The sequence below is a fragment of the Myodes glareolus genome, chromosome 19 (assembly GCF_982192425.1).
Source record: "Myodes glareolus chromosome 19, mMyoGla1.1, whole genome shotgun sequence".
NCBI lineage: Eukaryota > Metazoa > Chordata > Mammalia > Rodentia > Cricetidae > Myodes > Myodes glareolus.
Window position 1 is genome coordinate 11,715,706 of NC_142044.1, and position 20,879 is coordinate 11,736,584.

At 38.6% G+C, this 20,879-nt stretch overlaps 1 protein-coding gene across 2 annotated transcripts; it reads right to left on the reverse strand.

Moving 5' to 3' along the window:
- Positions 1 to 699: 699 nt before the first annotated feature.
- LOC148118894 (uncharacterized) lies at positions 700 to 6,479 on the reverse strand. Of its 2 annotated transcripts, none has more exons than XR_015735588.1 (2): positions 2,326 to 2,462; positions 700 to 2,056 (listed from the first exon to the last, which is right to left on the reverse strand). XR_015735588.1 is itself a non-coding variant. In XM_087898771.1 (2 exons), the coding sequence occupies exons 1-2, from the start codon at positions 6,075 to 6,077 to the stop codon at positions 2,036 to 2,038; spliced, it is 306 nt and encodes a 101-aa protein (XP_087754897.1). In that variant the 5' UTR covers positions 6,078 to 6,479; the 3' UTR covers positions 700 to 2,035. The 2 variants fall into 2 exon arrangements, 1 of the variants encoding a protein (XP_087754897.1); XM_087898771.1 differs by lacking the exon at positions 2,326 to 2,462 and adding an exon at positions 5,793 to 6,479.
- Between the last annotated feature and the right edge of the window lie 14,400 nt (positions 6,480 to 20,879).

Here is a 20,879-nt window from a genome sequence, read left to right on the forward strand (position 1 = left end):
GAACAGGATGAAATGAATAAATAGCATTTCCAAACTTATGGAACACAGATAAGGGGGTTCTAAGGGGAAAGAACCAGAGCATGAATACCTCTATAAAAATATTGGAGAGATCGCATATTGGTTAGTAACTTAACATCACATGTGAAAGCTATATAACAAACAAAAAGGCATAGTTGACAAAAAATAATAAAACTCAAAGAGGAATCAATATAGCAGAAACAAAATTACAGAGAATCAATGAAAGAAATAGCTGGTGACAATCTGTGAAATTGACAAACTCGTATTCAAATTAGAATGCAGAAAAAGAATGTACTAACTAACAAAAATTAGAAGTTAAAAAGGAGACATATTGCCTGAGTCCAGCTCTGGTGGAGTTCATGTCCCAAAAAGGAGGTGTGGAATGACTGAGGGAAGGGTGGAGGAGACTGAGACTCTCTGAGAGTGAGGTGTGTTGGCTACCACTGTAATGAAAACAGGGTACACCTTTTATATTCTATAATTGAACAGTAGTTTAGCCACAGGCAAGATTGAAAGCAGACTGGATGCATTTTTCCTGAGACAAAAGTGATAAGTTCAGCAAATATCTAAATGCCTGTTCTTCTCAAAGATTCAGTAACTCTACCTGAAAGGCTCCCTCGTGGGCGTCTTCCCTCGGGAAGGACCCCGTGCCCAGAGACCAGTCGAAAACACGCAGCCGGATGCAAACAGCAGAAGGTTTATTGGTGGATACGCAGGTACCTGGGCGACAAGTCTCTCGAAGAGCTTGCGCGCCTGCAGGCTGGGGATGAGGGGTTTTTATAGGGGAGCAAAAGCGCGGGTACAGAAGCAGAAAAGCTTTCATTTCATTGGTCAGTTCAAATAAGGCTAAGCTGAGTGGCACATTCCTGACCTTTTATCTAAATACCAAGGAGGGGGTTGTCCAGACCCACCTGGAGGGGGTTGTGCTACCTGTTTTTCTTATCTCTTCCTGCCTTCCTAGCTTGGCTGGCGATTTGCACAGCCCCTGACTTGTGACGAGCCTCGCTTTCTACGTGACTCAGGCCTCGCAATCTTCTCTTTCTTTGTTCCTATGACCAATCCATCCTGTCTCGCAGCCAGATAAGGCTGTCTTTGCTCAGGTGTCTTTGCTCAGCATCCCGGCCTTTAATGAAGCTTGCTATCTGAAAACCTTTGCAGAGCGTTATAACTGTGGTTAAAGTTAAAACCACAGTTTTAACTGTGACCCCAATGAAGTTGGGGTCCTTCATTCCCTCATTTTTTTTTCTAGTGCCTAGTTCTAATCATAGAACTAGATTTCAGTATCTTCTTGACCTTAAAGCACTGTATTGGGGGTGTAACATCAAAATCTGAACAGCACTTGTTCTTTTTCTAATAAAGTTAACATCAGTAGCAGAAGCAAAATTAGGAGTGGTCCCATAAGGGAGGATATCAAAATAGTCATCCAGGGAGATCTATTCGCATAATCCTCCATCCTTTAAGAATAACAAATCTAATCCCCTTCTGTAAGATCATTTTGAGAGGGAAGTCAATGACTCTTCGAGTTTGGAACCAGATTGTTCTAAAGCCCTCAAATCTTAATACATTGAAGTACTGAGGGGCCTGTATTAGGGCAGCAGTACCTGCCCCAACATCGGCAGCTTCTCTAAGGCCCAGGATTACTGCTAGTGTCAGAGAAATGGGTTCTCTATCAAATTCATACCAGTTGTGCAAACACACAGTAATCTTTGGTATCATCAAAAATTAACATTGACATGCAAAGCATCAAATCTGTACTACAAACCCATCATCTATCTAAACCAGGAACCAAGTACCAGGTGTCAGGAGTCTTAGGGCCCTTAGAGTCTCATTATATAACCTCAGTAAGAGACCAGTCCTCGAAACCCAAGCCTTTTGACTGGTAGCGTTGTCAAAAGCCTCGGATACTGTAGTTTGGGTAGTTTAGGAGCTCGCTTCCTGTGGGAGGCGTGGATCCAGGCAGAGATGCGTACTTCTTTCAGTGGTTTTCAGATCTGGTGTCTCTCCATTTTAAGGGCCTTTAGACGGGGAAAATAAAGGTCTAGAAAGAATAACATCAGGATTATACATTTCACCCGACTCAGTGAGCAGTGGTGGTTCTCTACATAGGATCTCATAAGGGATGAGTTTAAATCGCCCTGGGGTATTCCAAACCTGGAACAGGGCAAAAGGGAAGGAGGGCTGTCCAGTCATTTCCGCAGGTCTCTTTTAGAATTCTATTTGTCCTTTCTACCTGTCCTGACTCTGGGGTTGGTAAGCATAATGTAATTTCCAATCAATCCCCAATTGGGCGGCCAGCCCCTGACTTACCTGGGCAACAAATGCAGGTCCATTATCAGACCCAATTACCTTGGGTATCCCAAACCTTGGGAAGATTTCTTCTTTGATCTTCTTAGCCACCGTATTGGCTGTCTCAGTCCTGGTAGGAAAAGCTTTTATCCAGCCTGAAAAGGTATCTATAAAAACTAATAAGTACTTGTTGCCATATCTGGCTGGCTTAATTTCTGTAAAATATACTTTCCAGTAGGCTCCAGGCCAATCGCCCCTGAGCCTCTTCCCAGGAGCATATATGGAGTGTCCTGCATTAATCATAGCACAGGCCTTGCAGTTTCTGACTACTTCTTCTGCCAAGACAGAGAGTCTGTCATCTGATTTCCTTCAGCCACGGCATCCCAAGCTTTTTGGTGTCTTGGACAAGTATATGTCCTTTTTTGCAGATGTTAACAGTCTGTATATCGCTCCATGAATATGGGCAGTAGCAAACGCATACCTGTTGTCAGAGTAGATACTGGCTGAGACTTTTTCCTCTGCCACTCGTAGAGCTGGTATCAAAGCTGCAAGTCCGGCTTTTTGTGCCAACGTCCTTCAGGGAGGCTATGCCCAAGCCATTTGCTTCCCATCCACCACTGCTGTCCCTGCCTTCTGCTTACCTTCGATCACGAAACAGCTGCCATCCGTACACCAGCTCGGACTTTCAGGCCAAGGCTGATCCTTCAGATCTGGTGCCAGTTTCTCAGCGCATTGATGAGTAGACGAGGTGTCATCAGTCTCAGGCAGCAGGGTAGCGGGATGGAGGACAGCAGGGGGAGCGGAGGTCACTGGTTCAGTCAACAAAGGCTTTAATCATCTCCAGCCTGGTTTGAGTAAACCGGATCTGGGCCTTCAGCTTTGTTAGTAAGTCTCTTTCTAATAAAGATAGGACACTCGGGGATAGCCAGGAAGGAATGAGTCACTTGTCCTCTCCCCAAATCTACAGTTCGTGAGGTGGTCCACAGATATTGTTTCTGTCCAGTTGCTCCAATTACTATAGTCTTTTTATTTTTTAGCTTTCCCAATGGTTGTTACAGCACAGAGTGCTCAGCCCCTATGTCCACTAGAAAATCCATAGGGGTCCCCTCCATAGTCAGGGTTACCCTAGGCGCAGGGGAGGGAGCGCGAGCCCCGTCCCCTCTAATCATCTTCTTCTAGGACCAGTACCTTAGAGTCCCTTCCTTTCTTCTTTGGGCATTCTCTTGCCCAATGTCCTTTTTCTTTGCAATAAGCACATCGTTCTTTGTCCAAGGGGTGCCTGTCCATCTTCATTTTTTTTGGTCTTCTGTTGCCCAGGTTCCCTATCTGTCTAGTTCCTATCTTTCCTTTCTCTCCTACCATTGCGGCCAAAATTCTATCAAATTCCTCTTTTGTCTGTGATCCCTCCAGTCCTCTTTCTTCTGCCTCCCTCTCTCTCTCTCTCTCTCTTATGCTTTTCTTTCTCCGTCTCTCGCTTATGAAACATTTTCTCTGCCTCCTTAATCAAATTCTGCAACCTTTTTAACCATAATATCTGATGCTGACTGTCCTATAAAGGCCATAGGTACCATAGACCTCCTTCTGCCAAGACAACCTCTGAGGGTCTATGGGGAGTATAATGCCTGTAAGCCTCCTTTAAATGCTCAAGAAATATAGATAGCAGAGCCCTGCGGTGATGGACTGTCAGCTGCTCCTTACCTGCTTTAAGTTGGACCTTAAAAACATACATGGGGACCTAGATAAGGCCCATCTGTTTACATATTTTTAAACCAAAATTTTTCCTTGCTTTTAGACAACACAGCAAAAATTTCTCTTGCTTTTTAGACAGCATAAAACTCTTACCAAAGTCTTTCTTGTGGGTTTTTTTTTCCAGTGGGGATATATGGCTATATTTTAAACAAGAACAGCATATAAAATCCTATACCAATGTGAAACATCTGAGATCAACAATAAGCTCTTTCTTAAAAAAAATGAAACATTAACCAATGATAATTTTTAAACAATAACAGTACATAAAATCCTGTACCAGTACGAAACATTTGAGACCAGCAAATTTTTTTTACATTAACCGACAATAATTTGTAACCAGCCTCTATAAATGATGACAGATATTTATAACATTTATAACCCATAGGATCTGAAAGAGTTCATCACAGTTGGAGTTAAGCCTTGGCCAGCTTTGACCAGAGGTTTGAGACGCACAGCTCCCAGCTCACTGAGGAAAAAAGATTGTTAACATCTTTGAGTCATAGCAATTATCCAGCCCAGCCATCCACGTGCTTGGGGCTGAGGCTGACTCTCTTTTTTCTCTTTTTTTTTTTATATACCCTTATGTTTATGGCCATATCTCTAAAGTCTTGTAAGTGAACATAATATCAAAGTCAAGAAGTCATTAAGTCTAAGTCAGGACAAAGGCCTTACATGGACGGACAAAAACATCAAACAACCCAAAAACTTTAAGCTGCTTCATGGGTGTGACCAGCCCCGAGTTATTCATCAGGGCCCGCAGCCCGCAGACGGCGAGGGGGGGCACCTTCGGGGCCGCGCGGGGAGAAAGACATTGGAAGGCGGCGGTGGGCGTGCAAGCGCACGGGGCCGCAGAGGAGTGCCAGGCCGCGACCATAGCCCGAGTCCTCGGTCCCGCAAAACAATGCGTAGCTCTCCTGGCCCGGGGCGGCAGGGGCGGGGCGGGGCCATTGCCTCCTCCCCCATTGGAGTCCCGCCCGCGATGGCTCGCAGGCCGAGGGCGGGCGGTTGTGGGCGGGGACTCTGCTGCTTGCCCTGGGCTCGCCGGCAAACCTCGCTCTCCGCGGCGGGGAGGCCAGGCAGGCTACCGGCTCTCATGGTTCCCGGCCGCTCGTTAAGGCCTGGGCGCCCGGGAGCTGGGTCCGCGGTGGGCAGTGGCATTAGCGGAACGGCCGGCATCCGGGCCCCGGGGGCCCATTTCCCCAGCCCCCGCGCACGCTGCCGCGCTGGGGGTGGATCATAGGCCAAACTCTCTCAGGTGCCTATCTGTAGTAGAGACTGCCCCCTGCTGGTGTTTCAGTAAACAAACAGACAAACCACATGCACAATAAGACGAATCGGCCGACAATCAAACACGCTGCGCAAATGGAGGTTACAGAGGGGCTCCGGAAACCCCGCCTCCCAGACGAACCCCGACGCCTCGGACAAACGTCCTACACTGGTCGTGGGTTCAAACAGACGAACCTCGTACCCCTCCATCGGACAATAGTCCGACTTTGGTCGTGGGTTCAAACAGATGAGCCCCAAAAAAAATCGAGCTCCCAGACTCCCTCAGGACGTCTCCCGGGGTGCGGGGGGGAAGTTTCCAAGCCCGTCAGCTCCTTCCGAGGCCCGCCAGATACAGATCGGCCCAGCTGAGTCGTACAGATTCAGATTCGCAGCGCAACAATCAGATGCAAAAGACGACAAATACAGAACATATGACACATATGACATAGAACATGGAATGCTGGCCAGCTTACCTCACCTCCCAGCGGTGGTTCGGCGGTCTCTGGGACAGGGGCCTCAATTCCCGGCCAATGCACCAAATGAAAGGCTCCCTCGTGGGCGTCTTCCCTCGGGAAGGACCCCGTGCCCAGAGACCAGTCGAAAACACGCAGCCGGATGCAAACAGCAGAAGGTTTATTGGTGGATACGCAGGTACCTGGGCGACAAGTCTCTCGAAGAGCTTGCGCGCCTGCAGGCTGGGGATGAGGGGTTTTTATAGGGGAGCAAAAGCGCGGGTACAGAAGCAGAAAAGCTTTCATTTCATTGGTCAGTTCAAATAAGGCTAAGCTGAGTGGCACATTCCTGACCTTTTATCTAAATACCAAGGAGGGGGTTGTCCAGACCCACCTGGAGGGGGTTGTGCTACCTGTTTTTCTTATCTCTTCCTGCCTTCCTAGCTTGGCTGGCGATTTGCACAGCCCCTGACTTGTGACGAGCCTCGCTTTCTACGTGACTCAGGCCTCGCAATCTTCTCTTTCTTTGTTCCTATGACCAATCCATCCTGTCTCGCAGCCAGATAAGGCTGTCTTTGCTCAGGTGTCTTTGCTCAGCATCCCGGCCTTTAATGAAGCTTGCTATCTGAAAACCTTTGCAGAGCGTTATAACTGTGGTTAAAGTTAAAACCACAGTTTTAACTGTGACCCCAATGAAGTTGGGGTCCTTCATACCGAGCACCCTCTTACATCAATGGAAAGGCCACAATTTCCTCCTGCCAGAATGACTGCTTTTAGCAAGCAGGAACTTTTCTCAAGACCCTGAGGGGATGGAGGCCCTTATCCAAATGTATGACCTTGGGCAAAAGATTTTTTCTGGGGACTAGACACTCTGCCACAGTTTAAGAGGAATTTCCATTCTTCAAGGGGCATAATGGACCATAAACACTGAACTCTTCATTGTGTTCCTCAGTGTCTTGTCTTACTATATGGGCTTGTTCCTCTCATACACTCCCAAAAGGAAAGGTTCTGATGTTTTGCTCTTTTTCTGTTACACTATACCATTCTTATTTCTCTATAGTTATTAACTGGATGAACTCTTGTCCTTAATGACTTCAGGCTCTGAATCTGGATTGTGAACTTTTCATCATAAGGTCACGTGTGCCCAGTTAGCAAATATTTAGCTTTCTTGTTCTTGTACTCAAGGCAACAAAATGAGAATTATTGGGCCTTCACATTGTATAGTTCCATGGTGGCAGTGATTTTTTTCCAAGGAATTGTTTTTGATTAAAGAGGTTGCCATTGTATGCATTTTCTTCCTTCACGACATGCACAAAATCTCCCAAATGAAAAGATGTAAGGAACCCTTCATAACATAGTGAGAATCATTAAAGATGAAAGTAAGGACTCCCATGGGAAGTCAAGAAAATCTGTCACATCATGTGATGCAGGACGAAGGACCTCTCACCTGTATCTAGGCTGAGCAATGTATTCCTCCACAAGAAATGGGCTCCAAAAAACCAGTTCATGCTCCAGGGATAAATACTGGTTTCATTGCCAGTGGTCCCACAAAGTGCCCAGTGAGGGGGAATATGAGGAGTGGAAGGAAGGAAGGGAAAGGTAACTAGGATTGGAATGTAAAATAAAAGTAAAATTGATTTAAAAAAATAAAAGAAAAAGAAATAGAAAAAACAACATCTGGGGATAAGGCTCAGCAGTTAAGATCTCTTAAAGTTCTACTGAAGGACTGTAGTTAGGATCCTTGCATCCATATTTGGTGGCTCACACATACCTGGAACTCCAAGTCCAAGTCCAAAGCCCTCTACTTACTCGTCCAGACACTGTAACACCCAATTCTCTGTTACCCTCTCGGTACAGTTCCCACGCAACTGAACCTTACACGAGTCGGGCAAAGGCCTGGAGATTGAAAGAAACACACACAAGAGACCTGGGTCATTCGAAAGAAGATCAGCCAAATGCCACTTTATTCAGCTTTTTGCCAAACTAATATACTAGGGCCCCAGTAAAGGAATTCCTTCCCAGGCACGGGGGAACCTGGCGCCGTAGGAACTCCTTCCCAGTCTTTGGGGGTCGGGGACGACACACACACCTGGCACCTTATAGGAATTCCTCCCGGGCAGGTGGGGAATTACCATACCAAAGATGAAGCAATGCCCTACAGCTATATCACCAGGCTATGGCAGAGTGAGTACAGAAACTAGCAGGAAGCTTAGCTAGCTGACCAAAACTGTCCTTGAGACGCACCCCAGGGAGCAAGGGTAGACAGGGCCCTACAAGGCACTTTACACCTGAGCATGAATAAGATAAAATTATTTTTTAAAGATGAATAAAATGAAAGTAAGGGGGGGCTGGAGAATGGTGATGATCTGGGAATGTGAAATGCTGACCCTTTGTCTAACAGCAATGGCCAACATGTGTACAACAGATATATCAAACAAATTATGATAATTTTAATGAACTTACTCAGTCCTGTGTACCAGTCTTGAAGACATGTGTGACACAAATACTATAAAACATATCTTAAAATGCTAGTGAGCAGAGACTGGGTGCGATATTTTCAGAGGAATTGTCAGATGCAGCTGTGGTTTGAAGGCTTTTGTACAATATGGAGTAATTGGGACTTTCTTCCACTTTCATTTACTGAAAATGAGACACAGTAATTGATGGATTCCCTTTGTGTGCAAAAGCAAGTCTCTCAGATACTTTTGAACACATTTAATGCAGCTTTGAAATTAAAGTAGGAGAAGTAAATATTTAACTTCAAGACAAATACCCCAAATATTTATCCTAAGGAACTCAGTCTTGCAAAATTAGATGTCTTATCATCTTGACAGTAGGTTTTAACAAACACTCTATATTCACTAGAATCAACGTTCTTTCAATATCTTAAAATTGCTTTGGGTCCTAAGTTTTTTTCCTTAAAACAGAATTAACATCGTAAGCTTACTTTGAATTTTATTAAATTGCTCCTAATTATTTAAGCCCCATAAATACAAATTACTTTAAACATTCGCATTAAGAATATTCTTCTTATATGAAATCTTTTATAATTTTCCTATGGAGAAGACAAATGAATTTTGAATATAATTTATTGATTTATGTTTGCTATAATTTGAGCTTATTCATTTTATCAAGCCATTTATTTCTATGTTTATTATACAGAAAACTAAAATATAAATATAATAAGCAATTATCTAACTGAACTATTACCAATAAATATTGTAATACATATCTTATTCCACTTTTACCCATGAAAACAGGTATTTCATAAATTGTAAAATCTAAAGATATTATTGTTAATTAATTGCCAACTGAGTCTGGATTTGAACTATGGAATTTTCCAGAATTTACAAAGAACACGTCAAATAAATTTTCTTGTACTAGAGAATATTTTTGAAAAATAGTCAAGTATTGATTTTACATTTCTGAACCATAAGTGAGGCAAACATAAATGAGAAGATGAAGACCCCAAAGAAGACATGAAAGGGCAAGCCATAAGCTTGACTTCATCTGAAGGGTCTCAGAGGGGATGATCTCATGATATCATCAGTAGCTAGAACTTTCTATGGAAGGAAATAAGTTTTGACATTCAGAATATTTGTCATGTTGTCCAGTTTTGTAAGGATATATTTCAAAAAAGAGGGCAGAAAAGAACAAAAACAGAAACACAGAGGAATAAAAATTTTATAATGCTAAGAAAGTTGAGGAGTGAAGGTTGGTGATTCACATATTCACAAAGTAAATAAAATGCAGAGAAAATTGAGAAGAAATGAATTAAAGCCATTGAAATCAGAGACACCAACTTGGAAACAAAACGCTAATTTGAAGACTGCTGTTCACAGTAATGAACATTATTTTGGCATTTACTGTTTATTAATAATCATTTCTTTGAAGGAATGAAATATTGATGTGATAGCATTTCAGTTTTCTTTGAATGTGCTATCTAATCAAGAAAATATCATAATTATAACACTGATTTAAGTTCAAGTTTATTTAAGCAAAACTTGGATGAGCTAAAGAGATAGACAGAACTAACACATAATATTAACGTTTTCTTTTTATTTTCTTTTATTGATGTTAACATATTTCTTTTCTTCTCAGATAAAATGCATCACAGCTGTAGGTGTTGGAGGGAGGTGCTGCTTGTTCATCCCAGCTGCCCATAACAGAAATAATTAGTGTGTCTTTAAAAAGGCCTTTCTTAGTAATTAGAAAAGGAAACAAAATATGAAAAATAGGAGCTAGTAGAGGAGGCACATGCCATTCTCCTAACAATACAGATGCTACAGATGCTGAAACCGAGCCCCCATAAGCTCCAGGGCAGCATGGATTGTATAATGAAACTCAGTCTCTAAAGTTTAAAGATTCTATAAATTATCAGAATTAAACTGTCAAATTCTCAGGTTTGTGCAGTGAGATCAATAATTAATTCATCCAAGCTCAATGTATAGTCTTCAGTGTATTCATGTAAGACACAGTAGGAGACAATTATAATGCTATTTCAAATTCTACTAAACAAAGGAGTTCCAGTAAGTCAGATGCAGACTATCTCATAGGTTGTTTCTTCAATCTGTTGTTATGCCTAAGAATAAAAATTACAGCATTGCTGCTTGTGTAAAACATAAAAAGCACACCATTGTATTTTTCCTTCAAAAACTTGTCTATATTCCTTATGTGTTTATAATTAAATTTTAATGGATCAGAATATACATGCAACTTAAATCTCAAATTGAAGAATACACAAAGTATACAGCTAAATATGTAGCAATATCTATTAAACCTTAACACAGAGAGCCTTCATCACAGAATTCTTTCACCTGATAAAGTCCAGTGAATACTTTTTGCTTTATTTCTTTCTTTGAAAATAGATTCTTCTCTCAAGCAATACATGCAACCACAGTTTCCCCTCCCTCCCAGTTCCCCCTTAGCTACCTTCTCCATCTGATCTACCCTTGCCTCCATTTCACCTTCAGAAAACATCAGGCTTCTGAAGGACAGCAACCAAACAGAAGAAAACAATATACAATAAGACATGGTGAAAGTCGTCATATAGCGGCTGGACAAGGCAACACAATAGAAGGAAAGAATCCCCTAAGCAAGCAAATCCATCAGAGATACACTTGTTTCCACTGTTAAGATTCCCACAGGAACAACAACAACAACAACAAAAACTATCTGTAGTCAGATGTTTCTTTCCTGCCAGTTTCCAAATAATCAATATGGAGACTTATATGAATTACAAATGTCAGCTGGTAAATTCAGGTTCATTACTAAAAAGCTCTTACAACTTAAATTAACCCATTTCTATTAGTCTATGTGGTGCCACTTGACTTGTGCTGTTAAGTGACCCCCATCAAGTCTTGTTTCCTCTGCATGTCCTGGTAACTCTTCTGACTCTGCCTTTCTCAGAATTCTGTTTGATTGTCCTGACAATACTTCCTGACTGACTACTGGCCATCCAGACTTTTAATAAACCATTTCAGGTGACAAATCTTTAGAGTGTACAAAAGGATTATTGCACAGCAAACACCAAGCTAACAGCATAATATGTATGCAGAAATCCTACTGCAGATCCGTGTAGGCCCTGTGCCTGCTGCTTCAGTCTCTGAGGGTCCCTGTGAGTCATGTTTAATTGACTTTCTGGGTCATGTTCTTTGGGTGTCTTTCATCCCTTCTGATCACTAAACCAATGATTTATAAAAATATGTAATTTCCAAGGCAAGAGGATGAATGGATCAATTAATCGCTGTCTTAAGGAGGCCTCATCCCTACACTAATAACTACAAGCAACTAAGAAATTTTGGGAGGGGGAGAAAAAGTGTTCAGAAGGGAAGAGCACCCAACTGGTTTGATTATCCAGTATCAAATAGTCAACCTGAATATAAACATACAAGGTAAGAACAAAGGATGAATTTAGGTATTCAAGAATATATATTCACATTTATATTATTTATATTTATATTGTTTACATATTCACATAACTATGTAACAACAATTAATACAACAGAAGCCATGATTTTGAAAAAGGGCAGAGAGAGGTATTGATAGGGTTTAGAGGGAAGAAAGGAATAGGAAAATGATAGCTTTATAACATAATCACAAGATATAAAAAGTAAAGGATTTTTAATAATCACATTATTAATTTCAATATCAAGTAGGTTAAAAAAAATAAATGATGGCAAAGGAAGAAAAAGTGGAACGATGCTAGACCTTCTACTTAGAAATTACACACTGAGCCCAGGTTTCTGTATCTTCCCTTCCTGGGGCTCACATTGAAATGAATATAATAACTGATTTGTAAAAAAATAAATAAATAAACTGATGAATTCATTTCAAAAACATGAGAACAAAGCAAAGCCGTAATTCAAAATTTAAAAATATCTTAGAGCTGTTTTCAAAGTTTATGAGATGTACTGATTGCAGTGTAATTTACAAGAAACTAGAATAGTAAATAAAGACAATCATGCCTCAAAGAACTCAGAAGAAAGGGAGAAACAAATGAAGTTTATAAAACATCATTATAGATCAACAGCAGCAAGGGTAGTTGCTTGTGGTGACTCTCACATGTGTTTTCAGTAATCAGGAAGGCGAGGAAGGAAAATAGTGGGTTTCAGATTACTTCTTGTAAAAAGTGAGATCCAAACATGTGGGAGGGGAACAGGCAGATTGCGAGACTGCAAAGAGGGAGAGTAAAACAGAACCACAGAAAGAATAGAGAAAAAAATAAGAAATTCATCTTTTATTTTAAATCCAATAAAAGAACAGGGAGAAGTTAAATTTAATCTTCATTCATTTTCCCAACTTTCTGTGTTCAGGGTGAAAGATAGCTAAAGTCTGAAAATATTTTCTACAAACATGATATCTATGAGAAATGCAGAAAGACTCTCAAGATAACTGTGAGCCTTCATAGTCGGCTATCACTCAAGAAAAATAGACACTAGTGTGCCAGAGTCCCTTGCTACAAATGACTTTTTTCCCTTTAATCAAGAAATAACTCATTTTCTTTTAGTTTTTTAACCCAAATTAGTAACATGCCTCCTAGAGATGCAATATTGTTCAGATTTGAAATGTAGAAATTCCCTTTACAACAGAAGCAGATTTAAGTAAACAGTAAGAGTGGTTACATCTGAGTATAATCACAATAATGATGGCCAAAGTGGGAAATGATACCTTAACAAAAAATTATTATGCTATTATCAAAAATATATTTATGGAGGGTATCTGACCTTACTGAAAGGGACAATGGATTATGCACACATTAGCAAGAGTGTCCTATATGCCAGGACATTACGTGCAGAGACTGTAAAGTAGTGTACAGTGAGCAGAATGAAGTTCAGAGATTTTACACACGTGTTGAGTACAAGAAAGAAGTAAAACACAGCTAATGACTGAAAAAGATGGTCCATTGAAATTGGAATTAAACATCAATTTAAAGTTATATTTAAGATGTATGTATTTTAAAATTTTATACGTATATCCATTTATTTGATCTTCAAAAAACTGAAGAGCATATAAACTCTGAACTAAACTGTGTAACTAAGAACTGCAAATAGAACATATTGAACTTCTCATCTTTTTCTCATTCACTATGATACGGCATATTATTCATAAGCACATGCCATTTCCAGAGGAGAAAAGGAAAGGATATTATTATATTTTCATTTTGTTGGATCTTAATGTTCAAGCTGCTAAGTTAGACCTGTCTGGTTTCAATTATTATAATTTATTCTTTCTAAACTCTTATAAAAGTATAAAGGTCTTGTTATTTGTAAGAGTTATGCTATTTTATGACAGTGTTAAACAAAAAGGAACAAGCGCACCCTAACTTAATTTCTTGATGTGTATCATTTCTTCCAATTTCCTTTACAGAACACTCATGGGAAACTGTACCTTTGTTAATTGTGACAAAACTACTGAGCAGTTTATGGCCCAAGTAACATAAGATGTGATTATTTAAAGAAATTAGTTGACAGAAACCTCTAAGAAAGTGACTGATCACAAATTACACGAACCAAATCTATCATATTCAGTACCTCAGTAAACATAAGGAGAAGAATATAGTTAAGAATTGTAAGGAAAAGATGCTTGTACATACCCTGTTACCAGAAATATCTTAAATATATGAAGAAATATTTCACAGTTTTTCCTATAGAGTTTTTTTTTACTGTGTATGCAAACATAAATGCACTTATATTTAAATGTTAAATCCATACCATAACCACTGGTATGGATTGTTTAGAAAGTACTCCATCTATCAACTTGGTATTAAAATCTGGCATATGTGTATTCAGGGTTGGGGAAATGGTACAGTGAGTGAGAGTCTTGATGTATACACATGAAAACTACATGTGAATCCCAAGATTCACATGTAGGACTGTGCACAATCATTCTATACCTGTCAAACTAGAAATGTTGTGACCAAAGCCAGGAGCAGGGCGGTGGCTTCCTAGATGTGAACCTAACTCAGAGTTCAGTGAATTTTTTTACTCAAGAAAGTAAATCAAAGGGTGATATGTCAGGACACAATACCTTGCCCTCTCATTTCAGCATATACATACACCTGTGCATATATAAAACCCATACACATACACACACAATAAAATTATTTATAAAAACTGTCGTCAAGTACAGATAATAAAATGTTTTGTCAATTGAAATATGTAAGTCTGTTGAAAAGACAAGTTTTAAAAATATAGATATTTTATTATATAGAAATAAAGGTATAAGAATTACATTCTGTGTCAGTCTAAAGTATCTCTACAATGCATGATGAACAATGTGAACATAGGGCAATTCACCTTACGCATTCCACTGAAAACCTGCTTAGTGGTAAACAGCCATTTCCACTCATCTTGGCAAGCAACTGTAGTAGTGATCCCTCGAATGGGCAGTTTTGGTGTCAATGGGAAAAATCACTGTTTTATTTTTACTTTATCAGTCCTCAGATTTGTCAATAAGGCTATTCTAGTAATATCTTGAGAATTGCAGTTTTCATAAAAGCAATGTGTTTCATATGCACTGCATATACTTTTGAAGAGATCTGACCATTCTAATCCAACATTTTAGTTTACAAGTTTCCTATTTACATTGAATCATATACTGAAAATCATTATAGGTCAGAACTCCAAATGTCAAAAAATAAGTGGGCAATCTTAAATTTAATAATATTTATCACAGGTATATGTCTGTGAAAGTTTTAGCTTTCATATTAGATACATTTCAATTAATCAAGGCAAAGAGAAAATTAGATGAACTTTTTTTTAACATATATATGTCTTCTGAAAACATTTTTCCTTTGTTACCCTATGTTATGACTGGTATTGTGGCAAGTGTTTTAGTCAGGTTTCTATCGCTGTGATAAATCTCTTGACCAAAAGTAAATTAGGAAGGAACTGTGTGTATTTGACCTAACAGACTGTAGTCTATTAGCAATGGAAGTCTAAGCAGTATGCAACACAGGACTCTGAAGGTAGCAACTGAAGCAGAGGCTGTGGAGGTGATCTGCTTACTGAGCATTCTCAGTCTACAATTCTATAGCATAAAGGACCATGGGTGGCATTGTGCATAGTCTGTGTGTTGTGGAGTGGTGGAGATGGGGGGGGAGTTCCCACACACCATTAATTATGAAAGTGCCCTACAAACTTGTCTATAAGCAAATTTTAAAAAGGCGATTTCTCAATTAACAACCCCTCTTCCCAGATATGTCTAAGTTTGAGTCATGTTAAAAATCAAAACCAAACAACACATTTGGGAAGAGATCTTCTAAAGCAAATGTAGAGAGAAATGTGAATAGTTCCACGCATGTATAAACATTTCGATAGACTGTTTCTGCCAGTGCCATTTCTGCCAATCATTAAAGAAGTTTAGATATTGAAAGCAGGTCACTATTGGATATTTAATAGGAGCTATTAGTAACAAAATTCACAGTGTAATTCAAAAACAGTTTTGAGTAAGAATAATTAATAGGAATTAAATGATTATGAATGATTAATAGCAAACATACAGAACGAAGAGTTTGAAAATATTAAAATGTTAGTTTCATGCATTAATATTGAACTGAATTGTGCTAAAATTTTCAAAAATGCATTAATACAGTCAACCATGATATGAGACCAAGATTATATGAAAATAATTGGAAGTAATATGTTGCAATCAATATTTAGGTGTGCACATCAATATCTAGGCACTGTGCCCAGTGACAAACTTTGAAACATAGGCCTATTTTCAGCAGACTAACAAGTGAAGAATTGGCAAGTTTTTCTTAGGGTGCTTTGTGTAGCAACTTTGGTAAGACTCCTGTGTCTCTTGTGCACAGCTGTAAAACTTTAAACTTATAATCTATTTTCAAAAAGTCTTTAGCCTAATTTGAATTTGTCCTGGGGTAAAAATGAGCCAATTTTATGCAAAATTTAGCAAAAGGAACTAGAGGAACGAGTCAGACTGTTAAGTATCTACAATCCTCATGGGACAAATAAATCAGTTTATGAAGCATGTTTTAGTATATTTTGTATATATATCAACATTATAAAGACAAATAAAAACTCATCTTCCTGACTATCCACAGATATATTTGCCCTTAAGATTGAAATGAAATCATGAGATTACATTTACACATTATATGAAAATATGTGTCAATTGGATAATATCATAACTGTTATTGAACAAGTGAAATTATAGATGAACGCAACAGTTTCCAGAGTCACTGTATGCTCTGTTTGTCAGGGTTCCTCCATCTTAGAATAATTTATTTGTTGAACTGACATCGGAATTATCAATTGCTTTAAGCTGTGATTCCATTATGGCCCACAAGCTCACGATAAACTCTTCTGACTCTTTTCTTCCCTATTGTTAGCTTAGGTTAGGAATGAAGACACCTGTATACGTGTAAACTATAACTTTATCTTTGCCATTCCTGGATTACATTTCTTGTTTCTCTTCCCATTGACCCCCTCTTAACCTATAGTGGTACTTCTACTTATTTAGTTGTTTCACATATTTAAAACAAGCATTCATTTGTTCATAAAATATACTGTTTATTTTCTCCTTCCACTAGAATCTAAGTTTGAGAGGAGAAAGGATTGTTTTATTCTGTACATTGGTTTTATATTTAAGGAATACTTGTGTAAAATAGCTGCCTAACATGAGAATAAAATCTCCTGAAAATAAGGGTTAGAGAGTATAATTGCAGAGCACAGGACAATAATTGTCTCTAGAAATCCTAAAAGTACAAATTACTCTGAAGAGAGACCACAAATTTTCTGATCATAATTTTTCCTCTCATTTTCAACTTTCCTCTGTTTCATGCTGAGGCTAGTGATTATTCATATTCTTTTTACTATTATGATATTTTATGTTTAGTTTTGAGCTTTTGTGGGAGAAACAATAACTTGCCTGAGCTGAAACTAAACAACAGCCTATGTTTTCTGGCAACTTTATCAAATAGCAAAACGTAATTCTTTCAAATAACTGCATGAGACATGGAAACAGTCAACTGCATTTTTCTGTCATATTTTTATACTGATGAGCATGCATAAACAATACATAATAGTGATTAAAGCACGATGTTGACAACATTTTTATGAACATATTTATTTGAATATTTAGAAAGTATGATTTGCTTACCCAAAGGGAAACATACATATCCATAAATATCAGTAAAATTTCTCCTGCCTAAAGAGGTGACTGATTGTCAACATCAATTGACAACATTTCAATATCTCCTCCAATAGCAGTTGCCTATAGCTATGACAAATATTGAATTAAAATAATTGCTTAGGAAATGTTCCATGACTTTGCATTGGTTTAAACAATATAGAGATATAGCATCGATTCGGTTGTTTCTAGTAAGTTTGGTGTTGCTTCCATTTACTGAAACCAAAGGCTTTACATCACATGCGTAAATTAGTGTTGTGCTGGCCCTGGGAGTGGAATAGAGGTAAAGAAGTGTGGGAATGATAGCTAGCTGTTATTAGACGTTTACTATATGTCAGTCATTGATTTAAGTCCTTCCTTTCCCTTAATTGTTTCTGTCCTCAGAATGAAGGAAATGTGTTCTTTGTTTACTCTTTCTAATTAGTTCTTTGAGTATTTTCTATAAACTATTTTGATCATATTCATCCTCAAACCCAACTTCTCCAAGATACAACCATTTCTATGCCTAACTAAACTTATGTTTTGTTTTGATTTGTATTTATATAACTTACCAAGTACAACTGTGCTGTTCATATATTCTTGGATTTGTGGCTCTACAGTGGAGCATGATCAGGATTCTACATGCTTCATTTTTAAAAAATGTTTCTTATATTTGTGAGATAATGATACAACATTTCCCCCTCCACTTTTTGCTTCTAGAAATGTCATAAGCACCTCTTTTCTCTCTTATGTTTACAATTATTGCCTTTTCATATAATCTATAATATGCAATATATAATATATATATATATATAATTTCCTCCCTCCTTCCATAACTTCTATACATCCTTATGCCCCCACAAATCTATGTTTTCTTATTAAAACTAACACACACAAATTCTCTCACACTTACACCCTCACATACACACACACAAACACATACACACTCATACATATATACACATACCCTAGGTAAAAGAGGAAAGGACAGACAGATTCACAGAAAGATATAGCATTCAGACAGACACAAATTTATATTCCCACAATGGGCACTATGGAAGATACAAGGAAAGAGACAAAAGAATTCAAATCTGGATTTTCTCTTCATTAAGTTACTCAAAGTTGTAATCTATTTTCTGAATGTGATACTGACACATTATTGGTGAGCTTGAGTTCATGACTAAGACATTTAGATCAACAGAGAATCATTAAATTCCAGTTGCTCCTAATTTAGGAAGTGTGTACTGTGTGATTCCCTCTATCCATGTTAGCATGTCAACCATTCTTGTCATCTCTCTGATTTTTTAAAAGCAGCCATGTTTTTGAGATTTAATGGTCTGTATTCTTTACATGTGTTGATTCAATTTTCAGTGATTAACTCATTCACCTGTGTTGACAGAGATTTCCATACTGTCTGGTCTCACAATAAACACACAGAAACTATATTATTTGCAATACTGTTTGACCAATAGTTTTTCTATTGACCAATAGTATTTCTAGCTAGCTCTTACATCTTAAATTAACCCATTTTTTATTATTTCATATTTTACCATGAGGTTCATGGCCTACCAGCAAGGTTCTGGCTGGTGGTTCACATATTTCTCCTCAGGCAGCTACATGGCATCTCACTGACTCCACATTCTTTCTCTCAGCATTCAGCTTAGCTTTCCTGCCTAGCTCAATTCTGCTAAGTCACTGGCAAAAACAGGTTTATTCATTAACCAATAAAAGCAACGCAGGACTTCCCACACCACATCTGAATCTAAATAAGTATCAAATAATAGTATCATTACCATCGTGTTAGAGATGAGTAAGAGGAACTGTCAAGAACTAAACTTTCCAGTTTCACAAAACACTAGATTGCTGGAACCAGATAGTTTGTGTCCAAGATGAAGTGCCTATTAAAATTGAGTAAATTCACACAGATAATAGGAGGGTGCAATAGTAAGTGGTGTGATAACAGGACTGGTCACACCTTGGTCTGAAACTCTGAAGGATTCTGACTGAGAAGGTTCCAGCAAGTCAGTTAAATATGATCAGTTTTAAGTTATCAGTGTGTGCAAGTAACAAATCAGGGTTGTTCTGAAACTGAGAGTAGACATTTGATATTAGATAACAAACATAAATTGAGATGTTTATAGCAGAGACCACTATTTCTACTAGCAAAATTGTTTTTGAATACATGAAGATTGCTAGTATTTCAAGATGGTGTTAATATCTTGGCACCAGTTTTATTGAATTGGCATGTAGTAGGATCTTTTGGCAGAAAAGAAAGAAAAACTTGAATTCCTCTAAAAATCATCATTCCTCTAAAAATCATCATTTCAGAAAATTTCATATGTATGCCTAATTCTGCCTAATTTTTCAGTTTTAGAATTAAAAGATTACTTTGACATTTATTCAGGATATTCTGAGTTCTCATGTTTTCTAGATGGGGATCACTGTTAAAAGATATTTATCAAAATATACTTGATCTTCAATTTTTAAATGAATTTATTATTTGTTTTACATACCAACCACAGTTTTCCCTCCCTCCTCGCTTCCCATTCCTTTCTCCCACCTTTTTTCTAACCCCCTATCCACTCATCATAAAGGATAAGGCCTCATGGCATTTGAAATTGAGGTAGGACCAAACTCCTAACCCCTCCATCAAGGTTGAGAGATGGATTCCATAATAGGGAATAGATATAAAAAACAAAACAAACAAACAAACAAACAAACAAAAAAACAAAACAAAAAAAAAAAACAGCTCATGTGCCAGAGACAGATCCTCGTCCCACTGTTAGGGGGTCCTACAAACAGGCCAAGCTATACAACTGTCACCCACATAAAGAGGACCTAAGTCAGTCTCATGCAGTCTCCCTTCCTGTCAGTCTAGAGTCTGTGGTTTCCATAAGCTTCAGTCAGTTGTCTCTGTGGGTTTCTGCATTATAATCGTGAAGCCCCATTGCTTATATAATCTCTCCTCCCTCTCTGAAGCTGGAATCCTGGAACTCAGCCCAATTCTTAGCTGCGGATCTCTGCATCTGCTTCAATCAGTTACTGGATGAAGGTTCTGTGATGTCAATTAGGGTAGACACCAATCTACTTACAAGAGAAGGGCAGTTCAGGTACCCTTTCCATTATTGCTAGGAGTCTTAGCTATGGTCATCCTTGTGAAGTAGTGGGAATTTCCCTGGAACCAGGTTTCTTCCTAACCCAATAATGGCCTATCTATCAAGATCTGTAATTAAACAACTCCTAATGCGTATATGCAGTGCTCCTAGATTAATGAACTTCTTAATTAATCCAATGAAGCTTTTATTTGTATAAGATCCAATTTAACGCATTCAAATACATGCACACACGTGTGTGTGTGTGTGTGTGTGTGTGTGAGAGAGAGAGAGAGAGAGAGAGAGAGAGAGAGAGAGAGAGAGAGATCAAAAACAAAATCAAACATCCACAAGTGACCAAGGTGCAGAGAAAAAAATGATTGCA